This window comes from Anser anser (genome assembly GCF_964211835.1).
Source record: "Anser anser genome assembly, chromosome: 1".
Classification (NCBI taxonomy): domain Eukaryota; kingdom Metazoa; phylum Chordata; class Aves; order Anseriformes; family Anatidae; genus Anser; species Anser anser.
This window is the reverse complement of record NC_139720.1, coordinates 180,762,358-180,779,019: the sequence shown is the minus strand read 5'-3', so window position 1 is coordinate 180,779,019 and position 16,662 is coordinate 180,762,358. Positions and strand designations below refer to the sequence as shown.

The 16,662-nt window shown below is 41.3% G+C and overlaps 1 protein-coding gene across 3 annotated transcripts in view; it reads left to right on the top strand.

The window, feature by feature from the left end:
* Nucleotides 1-15,996, top strand: part of EPSTI1 (epithelial stromal interaction 1) — a 50,340-nt gene extending 34,344 nt beyond the window's left edge. For all 3 annotated transcript variants that reach the window (XM_083833574.1, XM_083833572.1, XM_083833573.1), the window contains exons 8-11: nt 5,651-5,724; nt 7,231-7,336; nt 12,936-12,976; nt 15,387-15,996. In XM_083833574.1, the coding sequence (XP_083689700.1) occupies nt 5,651-5,724; nt 7,231-7,336; nt 12,936-12,956 (201 nt within the window). In that variant the 3' untranslated portion in view covers nt 12,957-12,976; nt 15,387-15,996. The remainder of the gene's footprint in view (nt 1-5,650; nt 5,725-7,230; nt 7,337-12,935; nt 12,977-15,386) is intronic.
* The last annotated feature ends 666 nt before the right edge of the window (nt 15,997-16,662 follow it).

Here is a 16,662-nt window from a genome sequence, read left to right as displayed (position 1 = left end):
CAGCCTTTCGTACGGTGTGAACATGGAACTGTGAACATAAGTGAGCTCATGGCCCTGAGACTGACTTGGATTTCAGAATTTTAGTGTGGTGTCTGTGTGTCTGTGGAGAAGTGGGTGGATGCCTAAAGTAACACTTAATTGTTTCAGACATACCAGTGTACCTGTAGCTTTTGCCTTCTACTTGACCTACATACACCTGCCTTTCTAGTTGCAGGTTTTGAGGAATTTCTTAGTAAATTATGCTGAATTACATACCACAGTTCATCTTTTGCTTAACCAGTATCAAAGCAGATAAAATTCATAATTTTTCTGTACTGTTCTTTATTAATACCATCTGATACCTGTCTTTTGTGTGGCAGCATTTCTATACCTTTGTGAATCAATTTATCACTCGCTTATAATGCAGCAATACAGTTAGCAAGAACTCAACCAACTTGGATGAGGTACAGTCTATAGGCATACACACACCCTCTGTGCTCTGCGTCAGGAATCTGAAGCACCTAACCAATGAGTTGTTATCTAAATAAACTTGGCATAGTACCAAAAGGCTAAACCACTGGCGAACCTTGCACTCTAATTTTGATGTTATCTCGGATCCGTCTCCTTTGTTTGGAGTAACTAAAACATTCAGAAGCAATGTATTTGAATCTGGGATGTGTGATAAAACTAGGAAGTGCCTGATATGCATGTTAAAAGAGGGGAAAATATATATATATATATGTATACATGTATTTTTTATTTAAAGTTATTGCTCTAAAACAAATCTGGGACAATTCCATGTTGACTGATTTTTTTCCCTTGCAGCATTTCTTTGATAGTGATACTAATTCAGTACATCTAGTTCAAATTTCAGTGTCAGATATTACTTGATGCATGTGAACAAATTTGCCTTCTTTGGAGTGATTCTGTCATTGGTGACTTTTTTGGCCTACTTATTTAATCAAGCTCATAAGTAATTTTAATCCTGTCTTTCAAAGTGTTACCAATCCTGTGTAGATTTTTATTGTCTTCCAACTTGATTAACATACACTCCACACAATTCTCCAAGCCATTATAGAGAGTAATGAATAATACTGGACCCAGAATGAGTCTCCCAGGACAGATGTAACAACTCCTCCCAGCTCAAAATTGAGCTATTAATAATTGCTTTCTCTATTCAGTCTTTTTAGCAAATTATGTGCCTGTCGTTTTAATGGTGTCATTCTGCACACATATATCAAGTTTTGAGAACATTGTGTAGATCTGCAACAAATTTCTCACTAAAGTCAAACCTGCACACTTCTTGTATTATATTATACTGGCTCATTATTTAGTGTGCTATACTCTGTCCCTGCTCAAAGACTTTACAGTATAAGTTCGTAAGGATCCTATAAGATCCTAATGCTATGCTGGTCCTCTGCAGACAGCGACAGCTTATGAAAGACCAAGGCTAATCACTGTAATGGAAATTTACACAGTTGAATACTTTATTCACGATGTCTGGTTCAGATTTTCAGTTCTCTTGGCTGCCACCCAACTAATATAGTAAGCTCGATCTCTCAGCTTCTGTTGCCCTACGACCACATATCCCTTTCTGATATTCCTATGGAAATAATCCGGGTTTCCCCTCTGCTACCAGTCCTCCCTTCTGCTTTGTTATCTCGGTAACACTTCCAGTGTTTTTCTGTCTTCCCACAACACCCCACCTCACTGTCGTATATCCTGATTGTGTTTTCTGATTGCTCAGGGTAACTTCATGCTTGCCACTGGGACAAGGAATAGAACGTGCTGTGGCTGCTTTGTTGTGATGTGCAGCTGAACATTCAGCCAAACTGAATGCCTGAAAGGTTTTAGATCACTCCTTGGTTAAATTCTAGTCTTCAGTTTGATCAGTTTTTTAAGTAACTCGAATCCTTCAAATAGTTCTGTTTTGTTAATAACCTGTAAAAAGATTTGGGAATGAGGTCTGGGATGTTGATCCTTCCTCTCCCCACACCAATATGTGTATATTCTCAGCTGAACAATAGGCTAGAAGCCATTCTTATAAGCAAGCTCTTCAAGAGAATGAAAACAGAAGATTAGAGGAAATGAAGCAAGAACAACAGAGGAAGATAATTATACATTATCAGTTTGCATATTGTAGCATTTTTGCATGCTGTGAAACCAATTAAATGCATTGATTACTTGTAGCCTACGCACACAGCTTCTCTATAAGGGAAGTGTTTTTAGTCACTGTTTTCAAATTTTGTGAGAGAGATGAGCGAAGTTGTAAAATTTGGACAGTTATCTTCTGGGTTTGTGGCTATTTGTGTCTGGATGACTAGCTCCTGTTTGCCTCTCCATTTGAACAATTGTGCAGAGCATTTTTTGGATTGTGGTGCACAATTTCATAGTCTAAGGAAACCAATTTCCTCTCTTTCAGGCAGAAGTAATCTTACTGAGATATTTATGATCTCAGATTCTCAATAGTCTCTTTCTAGAGAATAGAGGCCTGTGCACCCTGCCATCCCAAACGAGTATGTGGAAGCACTCAGATTTGCCATCAAGTCTACACTTGCTAACCACCTAAATGAAGAGTTTTGAATTGCCTAAAAAGAGGGCATGCCATAACTACAGGTTTGAACTCCATCTTCTACATGTACAGCATGCATTGCCTGAAATGCATCTGAACCACTGCAATCCCTCTGGCATGGTTTTGGGTACTAGATCCACTTAAAGCTCATCTATGCCAGGCAATAGAACTGTAGTAAGTTGTCTTTCTCGGCTCCAGGTCTAATTGTGCAAGTGTGCGGAAGGCAGCATTGACTGCAAAAAGATATTAGCAAATAGAATCACAGAATGGTCTGGGTTAGAACAGGCCTTAAAGACTATCTAGTTCCAACCCCCCTGCCATGGGCAGGGAGACCTCCCACCAGACCAGGTTGCCCAAAGCCCCATCCAGCCTGGCCTTGAGCACCTCCAGGTACGGGGCAGCCACAACTTCTCTGGGCAACCTGTGCCAGTGCCTCACAACCCTCTGAGTGAAAAATTTATTCCTAACATCTAATCTAAATCTCCCCTCTTTTAGTTTAAAGCCATTCCCCCTTGTCCTATCACTACACTCCCTGGTAAACAGTGTCTCCCCAGCTTTCTTGTAGTCTCCCTTTAGGTACTGGAAGGCCACTATACGGTCTTCCCAAAGCCTTCTTTTCTCTACCTGAGGCTCTACTTATGCATCTGCTGTTACTAATACCCAAATTAATGTTAAACTATTTCCCCAGTAGTAGACTCGTTGGTAGCACAACCAGTTCCATATGGTGAGTTTCTGATAGAGCTGGACAAATGACTGAGCCCTCCTCATGGCTATCTTTATCTAAATGTTGAGCATAATCGTGCTCCTTTCTTAGCAACCAGGATGCTGGAAACAAAAGGTTGGGGTAGGGAAGGAGACTCTTAATTTCTTTCTCACAGGTACATCCTTATTCCTAGAAACTATATGGAGGAAAAATCTTTGAATGCTAGTCCTGTTTGGCAGAAAGCCTGTAGCTGTTGTATTCTTTATGTTTATCCTTCCATGGAGAAAATAAATAAAAATGTGGATTAGCATGCCCCTTCTTTATTTGCCTTGGTTTAAGGGACTTGTGTAGAGCTTTAGACTCCACACTGATTTCCATAGATTAGGAAGAAGCTGTGGACTGCCTCTAAGTCTGCTGTTTCTTAGTACACACTTCCAGTGCTCCTTGCCTTCAACATTGCTATTACCTACTGTGCAGAGTAATGCACTACGTATAAACCTACTGTAAATAATATGCATTTTAAAGGCTCCAATAATTGTCCCTCAGATTTATGTTGGCTCATTTCTACTTCAAACCAATATTTATTAAAGTAATTGTGAATTCTGTCCTGTGTGCACCTCCTAGCACAGCGTAACTATAAAACGAATAGGTATTGTCAGTTGCATTTTTTTTTCAGAACAGGTTTTAGTATGTATTGCTTGATTTAAAAATATTCAGTACACTTTGAACACCGCATCATATACATGCAATATATTTCAGAACATTACTCCAAGAGAGGACTCAGCATATTGGAAAGTCAGATACCGGGTTTTAATTTTCAGGTTGAATAGTTATTTAAAACAGTGAAAATTAAGGTTGGCTTTTTTATTTCTTAATTCTGTTTCTTCTTTTAAGGCTAGACAAATATTGATACACAACACATTCACAGTTATTGATTTTGTTCACACGTTTATTGCATAGTTTTTATTTAATGTTCCACTTAAATTGATTTTTTTTTTTTTTAACTTTTGTAGTTCCATTCAGTTATTGAAGCTTTTATCTAACTGCATCATTTTATTTTACTTCCTATTCCTACTGCTACTCGGTTGCTATGGAAAATATGAAGGATGGGTCCGTTCCCATCCATTCCCCCTGACCCTGCAAGCCAAATTCTTTGCAGGAAAATCTGCATCTTCAGTCCTTGGGTGCACTGCAGGGAGCAACAGATAGACAAACAAGCACATGTGCGATGCACAGTCATACAAGCTGTGTTTCCTTAGCAGTCCCAGCTGCAATTGTATGAGCAAACTCTCCTCTTCAGAGAAGTCCCTTTGACACTGTTTATATAACTCAATACTGTGCGATGTAAGGATTGTAGGCTGTTGCAACACTGGGAGCTTGCACATGCTTTCACCACACCAGTAGGCACCATTTGCCCTTCCCTCATGCTAGGGGGAGTCCCAGGGAGATGGAGGTGATCACCGTGGCGCATGCTCTTGTTGGCTTCTCACGCTCCACAGAGGCAGGAGGCAAGGGGCACGTCACTGTCATACCCAACAGGCTGAGTCTGCTCCTGCTAGATGACTCCTGCTTTCTTCCCCTTGGACCTGCTGGGAAATTCAAACCTTGGGGGTTGGGGAAGAGGAAGCTGAAGGTCTGCTCCTTACTGCCTTAGGAAAGCTTCCTTAGAGTATTTTGGAGGGCAGAGGAGCAGCAGGCACTAGGGTAGGAGCACAGGCAGGGTTGTGTGCCTCTGCCTCATACTGTATGGCCAACTGGAGCTAATGGGGGCTCGCTATGCTTAGGAACGGTGTTTGTCTGGAAGAAAAGGACTAGGTTAGAGAGACAAATCAGAGAATCACAGAATGGTTCAGGTTGGAAGGGACCTTAAAGACCACCCAGTTCCAAGCCCCCCGCCATACGCAGGGACACCTCCCACCAGACCAGGTTGCCCAAAGCCCCATCCAGCCTGGCCTTGAACACCTCCAGGGATGGGGCATCCACAGCTTCTCTGAGCAGCCTGTGCCAGTGCCTCACCACCCTCACAGTGAAGAATTTCCTCCTAACATCTAATCTAAATCTCCCCTCTTTTAGTTTAAAACCATTCCCCCTTGTCCTGTCATTATCTGCCCATGTAAAAAGCTTGTGTTTAAGCTGGTGTCTTCAAATATAGGACTGTAGCTGTCTGAATTCACTTATATCCAGTCCAGTGCAACACTGAACAGAAAAAGGAGCTCAGTTTTGGGCCCCGTGCTGTCATGTAAATAAAATGCTGCTGAGTGAAACTGCAGGAATGACACAGCTCTAGGTGAAGTTAATGCCACGTGGAATTCATTGGGTTTTCAACATAGGCACATTAACTAGAAGTAAGTTAATTTTTTGTTTTTGTTTTAGTTTTTCACTTTTATCATTCCCAGGCTCACTTAAAGGAATCAAAACAAAAGCAGGAGGAGGAAGCCAGGACAAGAGCACTTCAAAATGAACAGAGGAGGTATGATGCAAAAACTCATAGTATACTTTAATTTATTTTATATCCGGAAAGGGTCTCAAAATTGCAGGCATTCATGCTTAAGAAAATTATTGCAGTGAGGAATCCTGACCTAGCCTCTGGTTTAACATCACCTTCAGATAAACCACTGATATCCATCATTACAGCTGCTCACAGTAATGCAGTACAACCCAGAGTGTCTTGTTCACTTTATTTTATCAGCACAGGATATAGCGTGGGACAGAAACTATTAGTAGTTTCATGAAAACTTAAAGCCAGTTGGGGAAAAAAAAATATATATATGTATATATTTGTATATATATACACATATATATGTAATATTATTTTGGAATAGGCTACTTTGTTCACAACTTTTTTGCAGTTGACTGTCATTGAAGCTAACAGACAGAGCTAAGCATGGGATTAGATACTGATACCTGCAGTGCAGCGAGGCTTTCTGCTGCTGTGGTGCTTCGTGTCCCATGCTGTGCCCACTGCTGCACTGCGTTCTGATCTTGCAGTTCTGTCACTTAAATGACTTTTCATTATCTTGAAGCTCAGCTTTTTTCTTAGCTTTATTTTTATTTTTCTGCAGGTGTAAAGAAATAGCCCTCAGAACTGTTTGTTTTTTTTTTTAAAGCAACCTTTTTTTTATAGTTAGATAAATTTTAAAAAATTATTTCTGTAGGAAACCATTTTCTGTACAGTTTTCATTGCTTTTTATTTCTCCAGCAAAGATATTGGGATAATTACCCATAGAAGTTAATGAAGGATTTTCAGTTGAGTCTATCTCGTGTCCCCAGATAGAAATAATCCAGTACCTTGCATTTTGCATCCCTTGTGCAGAGAGCATTGTAAAACACTGAAACAACAGTCATGTCTAAGCATGTGTGTCAGTCTTAAGCATTAATAAGGATAAAAAGAAACAGTTTTCAGATGGTTAGAAAATATTTGGAACAGATGGAGGGAAACTGCATCTGTCTGTATGCATGCGTTGCAGATTGATAAAGCAGTACAAGAAAATGCTAGAGTTGTTTTCAGAGCTGGATGGCTGGGAAAGTTGTCAGCTATACAACTGGTCTCCATTAGAAAAAGGCCTAAGTGTTTGGTTTTTTTTTTCATTAGGAAATCAGAACTTGTAGAAACTTGTATAATGAAAGCTGAAAGACTACCTAAGGTGAATTGTTGAAATAGCTAACCTCGCTGATCAAGTGAGTGGTATGCAGGATGACTTTCTAGAGAGAATTTTGGGCCATTTCTCACAAAAGCCAAGGTATGCCTTTTAATCATGATGGATTGATCACAGGATAAGAATGCACCTAGTGAATTGAAAATGAAAGCTACCCTATCTCATGCCAGGCTCTGGTTATTCAACACAGCCTTGAAAAGCATAGAATGATGTGCATTTAACTGGGAATAGGGAAAGCTGCTCACAGAATGTTAAATTTCAAGAGTTTGTGAACTCCTCAGCTATCTTCAATCAGTATTCATTTTTAATTATATTTTAAGGGTAAATAATGCTTTCCTGGACCGACTCCAGAACAAAGCACAGAGTAATAGCACCTGCCAACCTGGATATTCTGGGAGTCTGGACTACCTCAGTAATGGTGCCTGGGTAAGTTTTTGGGTACAGAATATGAAAGCAACAGGATTGTTTAAAAATTGACTTTTCCCCATACATTATTATGTGTGTGTGTGTGTGATTAGCCTGCCTGGCAGTCTTGGCTGGCTGCCTGCAGTAGCTTTTTAAGAAGAAAACCTGTCTTAAATATAAGCTGTTCAAATGGGAGGAGGGAGTAACAGCTGCTCTTGCAGTAGAACTCTGTTTCTTTGCATGGAAGGTGGTGCAAGGAACCGAATCCAATGTACTTCCTGAAGTTCAGAACAAGGGTAGTGAAATTGTATGGGGTTTTTGGAAAGTCTTTAAATGAAAGATGTTTGGAAAGGCTGTAAAAGCTTTAATATGTTATTGAAAGTGGAGGAGGGAAATCTCATTCCTGTATAAAATTATGGTAAGGAAGAACCAACTGCATCTAATTGAAAATATATAGTATTTGTCAGTTTTTTTCTGAAGAAAAGGTATCTTGACTGGAGCCTATTAAATAGCCAGTACTAAGTACTGTGGTTTTTTTTCAGCTGTCCTAATGAGGCATTAATATGACTTATTTAGAATTGCTTCAGTGACCAAAATACAAACAAACCAAAAAAAGTGCAGTATTCTCACCATGAAAATTTCCATTAGGGTGAAATTCCATTGCTGAGAGGACTACAGTGTAGAAATGGAAGATTTTCAAAGACTGAGCAGCAAAATGATATGAGTCTAAGAGAACTGAGTGTATGTGCCAGTGTAGGGAAAACTGTCTAGAAGATAACCAGAAGAAAAGCTTGAGGTGGATTGCTTGGACTGTTTGCTGTGGATTTAGATCTTGGCAGATGAATGCCAGGAAAACCTGGGCATCTATAAAATCTGGGAATGATAGAGAAGAAGATAGTGTTGCCGCTGGAGTTTACCAGATACTGAAAATGGAAAAGGAGTCTCAATCCCATCAAGCTTTAGGCAAGCCCCAAGCTACAGCAGAAGGCTCAGGAACCCCAGGCTGAAGCCACCTCTGTGCACAGCAGTTCCCTTGGACTTGCTGAGGCAAACTCTACATGGCAGGCCTGAATGATTTTCTTTTAAGTAGCAGTGTTAGACTTCAAGTAGGACAGAGGTAACTAATACCTAGTAAGATGCAAAAGGTAAAATCTGCTGGAGGGGGCCTGGTTAACCAAGGCAACAAAGGTAGAAATAATTATTTTTATTTCACTTTGTGTCCTTTATCCCAATGTGTAAACTGTTTCCTGACAAAAGAAGGTCTATAACAACCAACAGTCTCAATATCTGAACTCCAGCATCTCCACCAATCTGCTGTCACCACCTAAAACTTATGCACTGTCTGCAGAAGGAGCAGGGTTTTGCCTTTCATTAGTTGCCATACGTCCGCTTCCCTACGGCAGGTGTTAGTGCCACCGCATGCAGCCAGGCAGAGTTTTAACAGCAGACAGCTCTGTAATGTCCACAGCCAATTTATGTTTTTTTTTTTTTTTTTAATATATATATTTATTCAAAGAATACATCAACATAATTAACAACAAAACCCTGTGTGCAGAAGTGATAAATTTCCTACTCTGGATGTTTACTTAATGGTTCCCAAGGAGCCTGCCTTCTGTTGCATAATGCTAGATTATCCATTTTTCCTGTATGCCACAACATGAAATGTTCAGAAGACTGAACAAAGCAGGGAAAGAATAAAGTATGAAAGAGTATGTCATCAAGGAGAGGAATTAAAATGAATTTTGGTAACAACAGCAAGAAAGAAAAATCTCTCTCAAACGGTAGGCTGGAGGCTGCAGCCTTGGTGTCTTTGATTATATCGAGGCTCTTCTCCGTTCCCTTGGAATTTTAAGCAAAAAGAGATGAACTCCAAGAGTGGCTTACAAGTCATGTCGTCTGCAACATGGTGTTTTGCATTACAAGGGAGCTAACTGAAGGAGGTCAGAGCATATACTAAGATTAAGAGAAAAGAAAAAGGTTCCCAAAGTTGAGACCTGCAGGTAATTTTTGAGCGTGCTCCTTCTTTGTAGTTGCACTGAAGAGGAAATATTTGTTCTTCCCTGGTTCTTTTTTTTTTTTTTTTCTGATTGAACTCTTCACAGTCACAAATGCTTCACGCTTACAGAAACTGAACATTGCACCGTTATCAATATACCTGCTGTATTTTTCGTTATTACTTCTATTAGCCTAGTTTCCTAAGGAAATGAAGTTTGTATGATCATGCTGTCTGTCTGCATGTAATTAGGTTTTCAACCTGCTGGCCGGTCTTAGATGAATTTGAAAGGGAGTATAAGTCTCAAAGATAATTAAGTTTCCATTTGTTCCATGAAAAGCAGTGGCTAGGCAGATAGCAGAATCTGGGCAGTGGCTGGGTATCATGAGGGACATAAAAAAGGAAGGGGAAGGTAAATTTGTTCTGTGTGTTTGGCCAGGGGAGAAGAGAGCAGTTGCACTGCACAATAGTCCACCAACTGATAATAAACCAGTTCTTCTGCCTTCCGTACATCTTGTGTTTTATTAGGAATATTTATATCCTGTTATTTCAAGAAGTATCTTCATGAAAGTAGTCTTTTCTCCCTTTTTGGTTATAAATGCCAGAGTGCTCTCTGGGTGGTTGTGTGGTTTGCTTTTTTAATGGGAAGACAAATTAATGAATTTCTACTTCTCTCTGTTGAGCTACTGCACCCTTGAGAGAGAAATGAGTCTTCTTGTATGCTACCAAGAAAATGTTGATGTCCTTTGTGCTGCCATTGTCTCTAACATAAGTATAAACCTTCTAGGATAGGAGGGAAAAAATAATGGTTGTCATATCAACATCAAAGTTTAATCAATAAGATTTAATCTTTACTCAGCTGGGGCCTATAAGTGAGACAATCTCGGTTCACTATAGTGGCACAAATGATTAGTTTTATTTAAATACAAAAACACTTATATTTTTACAAAAGAATAACTTTAAAATAATGGCACCTTTTTATATTCACTCCCCTGTGAGATTTGCCCATGCTCAGGCACTGAGGGATTTGCACAGACCACGTGCTAATGCAAGGCAAGCCTGTAACAGAGCCCTTGTTTATTTTTCAGGTCTCTGTCAAGGACCCTATTGTCTATTCTATTTATGGGGAGAGGTCACATAGTGAATAGGTGAAATTTATATGCCTACTCTTCTTTAATGAAGTACTGGATGTCTTGTTGCAACTCTCTGAGCTATAGTAAACCCAGAATCTAGAAGGCAATGTGACATATTGCACCTTCATGTTTCATGCCTCCATTACGCCCTGTGTCATGCATATGAATGAGGAATGCTCTTTCAGATGCTGACTCTGCTCTTTCAGTTGATGCATAATTCTAGATATTTAGAGGGGGAAACAACTATGCGCTGAATACACAGGTGGAATGCGACAGGAAACCACAATGTGTTTCTTTCCCCTGCACAGGACAGGAACTAAGAGGATGCAGGACAATACTAACATGGTTTGGGGATAAAACTATATTAAATGAGCATGGTTTGTGGATTAGCACTTGGTTTAGATCTTGCAACATGCTCCACGGAAATGTTACTTTGGAGTCTTAACCAGATTTACACTATTTGCTAGGAAACTGAGAGGGAGCATATCATCGTGGAGGTTTCACACCAATGGGAAGCTAACCTCCACAATGCCACTTCCTCACTCGCCCTACTCAAAACAGGAGGGGGAGAAAGAAAGCTCATGGACTGAGATAAGGACAGGGAGATCACTTACCAATTACCATCATGGGCAAAACAAATTCAATGTAGTGCGATTAAGGCAATTTATTGCCTATGGCTAATAACTGACTAGAGCAGTGAGAAACTAAAAGCAAACTAAAAACACCTTCCCCCCCATCCACCCTCTTCTATGGGCAGTGCAGGGCAACAGAGAAAGGGGGCTGCGGTCAGACCCTGATGCTTCGTCTCCACTGCTCTTTCAGGGTCACTCCCTGCCCCTGCTCCACGCGGGGTCCCTCCCACGGGATGCCGTCCTGCCCGAACTGAGCCTGCGGGGGTTGCCCACAGCTCTTCAAGAACTGCTCCCACACGGCTCCGTACCATGGGGTCCATCCCCCAGGAGCAAACTGCTCCAGCACGGGTCCCCCACGGGCGGCAGCTCCCCCCAGACCCCTGCTCCTGCGTGGGCTCCTCTCCACGGGCTGCAGCTCCGGCCCGGGGCCTGCTCCTGCGGGGGCTCTCCATGGGCCGCAGCCTCCTCCAGGCCACATCCACCTGCTCCACCGGGGGCTCCTCCACGGGCTGCAGCGTGGAGATCTGCTCCGTGTGGGACCCATGGGCTGCAGGGGGACAGCCTGCTCCACCAGGGGCCTCTCCACAGGCCGCAGGGGAACTGCTGCTGCCTGCCTGGGGCACCTCCTGCCCTCCTGCTGCACTGACCTGGGGGCTGCAGCGCTGCTTCTCACTCCTAGCTCTCCCAGCTGCTGTTTCGCAGCAGTTTTCTGTTTCCCTTTCTTCAATCTGCTCTCCCAGATGCCCACCCAGCATCACTCCCTAGCTCAGCTCTGGCCACTGGCAGGACCCTTTTGGAGCTGGCTGAATCTGACTCTGAGCTACTCACAGAGGCCACCCCTGCAGCCCCCCCAGCTGCTACAAAAATCCTTGTCACGTAAATCCAATGCAGTCATGTAGTTTTACTGTTGTACAGCAAAGAAGAATCATAGCTCTAAAGTCAATGAAGTTACAAGGCTGGCATGCATGCCATTGTTTTGCATACACAATCAGTCTTTAATACAGACTTTATTGAGCTTTTACATGTGTAGAGTTACGCTGAAAATGCTGGTTTCCCAGGAGAAAGAAAAATATTTTATTTAACATGGGAATATTTGGAACAGAGTATTTATATGAGAAGGCTCCAGAGTGCCATCCACAATGGCTAAATTTGTTTTAGCAAAGACTGTTGTTTTCTATCTTAGCTTTAGCCTGGTTAGTCTAAAGGTTTTTTTTTTTTTTAAAAAAAAACTGTTTTGTTGCAGTTGTTTAGAGTAATGGGCTAGCGTTTCCTGGCAGAATGATGAAGAAAAAAAAAAAAGAAAAAAGAAAAAGAAACAGCAGAAGTACTGGAACTGATATAGGGACCTAAGATGAGTAGGTCCAGGCATGCTGTAGCTGAGTTTAATGACTTCTCTGATGAGGCAGTCAAACAGCATATGCAGATGTGTTCTGCCTGGCTTGACTGAGCTCAATCATACTTTCTTTTGAAAATCTCATCCTCAAAGAGAATAGTGGTAGTCTGGGAAGGAGCAGAAGAAACCTCTCACTCTTACAAACTCTGTATGACCAAGACAGGATCAAGACATCTAAAGATATTTGGAACATTTCTAGATTGACTTTTTTTCAGCAAAATCAAAATATGTTTATCTTCTGAGTCAATACATCCCGCTATTCATATGCAGTTCAAATCAAATAAATATTTATTACTGGAACTGGAATCTTGCAGAAGGGCTTATTATTTTAAATGGAGCTTCAAAAGACAGGAAAGGGCACCAAGTAACCAGGAAAGACACACGTAGCTGGATAACCATAATTCCTGGCATAAATGTCTCATTGTACTGTACTGCATGTTGAACTATACTAATGCATTTTTTTTTCTAGGGGTCAAACTACTTGGAATAAAGGATCAGTGTTACTAAAAGGTAAGAATAATGGATTTCTTAGTTCTTGTTAGTGTGGTGGTTTTACTCAGCTGGGTAGCTGAGCTCCACCACAACTGCTCTCCCACTCCCTCACCTCAAAGGGCAAGGGGGAGAAAATACAATGGAAAGGGCTCAAGGATTGAGATAAGGACAGGGAGATCACTCAGCAATTACTCACAGGCAAAACAGACTCAAGAGTGGGGAGTTTAATATAATTAATTGCTTATCACTAACAAGCTAGAGCAGTGAGAAACTAAAAGCAAACAAAAAACACTTTCCCCCCATCTTCCACCTCCTTCCCCCGAGCGGTGCAGGGGAATGGGGAATGAAGGCTGCGGTCAGTCCCTGACGCTTTGTGTCTGCTGCTCCCTCACCATTGCTCTCTGCCCCTGCTCCACGTGGGGTCCCTCCCACGGGATTCTGGCACCCCCAGGCCCCTGCTCCTGCGTGGGCTCCTCTCCACGGGCTGCAGCTCCGGCCCGGGGCCTGCTCCTGCGGGGGCTCTCCATGGGCCGCAGCCTCCTCCAGGCCACCTCCACCTGCTCCACCGGGGGCTCCTCCACGGGCTGCAGCGTGGAGATCTGCTCCGTGTGGGACCCGTGGGCTGCAGGGGGACAGCCTGCTCCACCAGGGGCCTCTCCACAGGCCGCAGGGGAACTGCTGCTGCCTGCCTGGGGCACCTCCTGCCCTCCTGCTGCACTGACCTGGGGGCTGCAGGGCTGGTTCATACTCCTCTCTCCCAGCTGCTGTCATGCATTATTTTTTTCCCCCTTTCTTCAGTCTGCTCTCCCAGAGGCCCACCCAGCATCACTCCCTGGCTCGGCTCTGGCCAGCAGCAGGGCCCTTTGTAGCTGGCTGGAGCTGGCTCTGATCTGACATGGGGCAGCTGCTGGGCTCTGCTTACAGAGGCCATGCCTGAGGCCCCCTGCTACCAAAACTTTGCCGTGTAAACCCAATACAGTTAGTACCAAAGCTGCTATTCATTTTGTTTCATCTTGACATTTCAGTATGACAGCTTGTGTGGTTTAATTCTATAGTATTATGAAAGGACATCTTAAAAACTTTGCAACCGTGTGCATGGGGCTATGCGAAGCACATACCAAATCTTAAACTCCTTCTCTCTTAAGGAACTGCAGAATGTTTATATCAAGTCAGAGGAAACTCTGATGCCGCTGAAAGTGTTCACTCAGGGTGTGGTGATATTTGGTGCTAAAACCTCAATAAAGTCACGTTCTTTGTGTTGTGGACTGTGAGTGGATACCTCTGGGCAGCTGAGAAGTGTGGCTGTAAATGCAGAAAGTAATTCTGCAAACTTTCAGTGGTTGTAAGTGAAAGACTACAACTTTGTTGTGGGCTGCAGTCTTCCTGCTGTTTCCCATGTTCAAAAAGGGAGACTGTATTGGTAGAGGCTGTGAAAAAAAAAAAATCAACCGTATTGCATCAGAAAAATGAGGTCCTCTGTTTTCACATGACCTTTTCATAAGCCTCACTGAACCCATGTTCTTTTCTGAAAGGGGTTCCCTGCCCTAATTCCCAGTTCTGATTTAAAGATTTGTCCAGAACCTTTACTTTTAGGCTTGGGGATTTTTGATGCAGGTTCAGGTAGTGATACGCATTACTCTTGCCTTAGGAAATGACTGATAACTCCTTTTTGGAAACCTAGGATTTTTAAAGAGAAATTAAAAAAATAACAATTTAAAAGCCCTTCTCTTTTAGAGATGAATTGACATATTCTTAATTTCTTATACAACTTTATTCCTCATTTTCTGCTCCAACAGTAGTTTTAGTTAATATTTTCATAGCAGGGTTGTATCCTAAAGGTAGTATCTAAATAATACAGTTGGCCTCCCGTGAGTCATCTTTTCAGTTTTATGAGGAGTAGAATTGTTATTAAAAATTAACTCAAATTCACCAAAGAAATTGCAATAAGTGGATAAAGGTAATTCCCCACAGGGGTAGAAATGACCATCTTTTGCAGCCCAAAATACTATTAAGCTTTGTAAACTTTGGGCTGCTGAAGGAGTTCAACATATTGGGTTCTTTGTTGTTTTACTCAGTATCTACACTACCACTGATATATTTACATATGAACCGTATAAGAATTATGGATGGATATACTTTTTAAATCCTTGTATTACTGTTGTTTTTAAAACCCATTTCAGCTTGCTACATTAATATATTGGTCAAAGACTTATTAATATGTCTGCAGATAATTAGAATGTTTTGTGAATTAAATTTACAAAAAGATAGAAATCCCTTCATGAGTGCTTTACATAATTAAAAGCTAAAACCTGTCACAAAAAGGGAGACTTTATTTTCCAGTGGACTTAATCCTAGGGTAGTATGACTTTGATTTTTGTTTTTGCTGCAAAAGATAATTTTTAATTCTGTTTTCTCCCTCTTGTTACAGGGTACTGGAGAAATATTCACTTTTATCTGGTCTTGGCCAAATGACCTTGTAAAAGCTCCAAGAAAGAGCTCTTTTATCATTGTGATTTTTTTTTCCTACCCTGACTTCAACTTCGCACCCACTTCATGAGCGATCTGCGTAGACTGGTTTCTAGCTGTCATTATTCACGCATATTTGAAGCAGCTGATTGTGAAAGTCCTATTTAATTTTTAATAAGTGAATGCATCTTTTTTTTTTTTCCCTTAAATTGTTTTGCCTTTTGCAGAATGCAATTATCCCAGTCTTTGGGATCTCAGAAAAAGAAGACATTAGTGGTTGCAAAAGCTGCAGGAATATCTATGTTTACTTCCTGCTGTATCCAGCAAAAAAAATTCTAGAGACTTAAACTGGAAAAACAGTGCTTTCTTGTGGGGACAGGGGATAGGAGAGCTGCTGCTTTGGGTTTTTTGTTTTTGGGGGGTTTGGAGGGACTTCTTCCATTGTATTAAGTAGAGACTCAAGGAGAAACAAGTGTGTGTATTGTTGTGTATTGTAGATGAATTCTTCTAAACACATTTTTAGGAAAATACGACACATGAAAGAAATAAAACTTTAACACTGAAAACTTCAACACAGTATTTGATCTCTAACATCTTTTGTGATATATCAGCTTTTCACTTTACCTGTTTTACCTTGATAACTTTCTGTTACATGAATGGGAAAAAGTACTACAAGGGTAGTTTTTTACTTTTTCTCTCTAGTCTAAAGGAATTGAATTTATATATCCCTCTTTCTACAAACAACATTTTAATACTTTCCAAAAGGCAGTTGCACAACCTAGATATTTCTAATGAAAAAAGAAGTGTCCACAGTATGTTAGATAAGCCATGCAGACAAGAAGTATCCACTGCATTTGCAAGTACATCTTATGCAAAGTTAAAAGTTTCTCGAACAAGTATTTTTTTTGGAGTGTACAGGCATGCCATGATATTTTCCCACCATCCTTGCAATATGGTAATTTCATAATGGATCACCTGATGTTTTCTTCTGAACCTGGCATGTTGCAGTGTTTTCTTTCTCCTCTGGGATTCTCTGCAGTTGCTCTTGGATATCTCTGCCTCAGAGAATTACTCTAGCTTCTCATATTACTAGCTAGCTGATGTTAATTCAGAGTGCCAAAGGTCTTGATAATGCTCTATGGTTTAACCTTTCTTCAAGCACCTGACATTGGGAAACTTCCTTAGGAAGACTTCTGCATTCCTATAGAATGACACTTGATTTCAAATGGTACTTCACT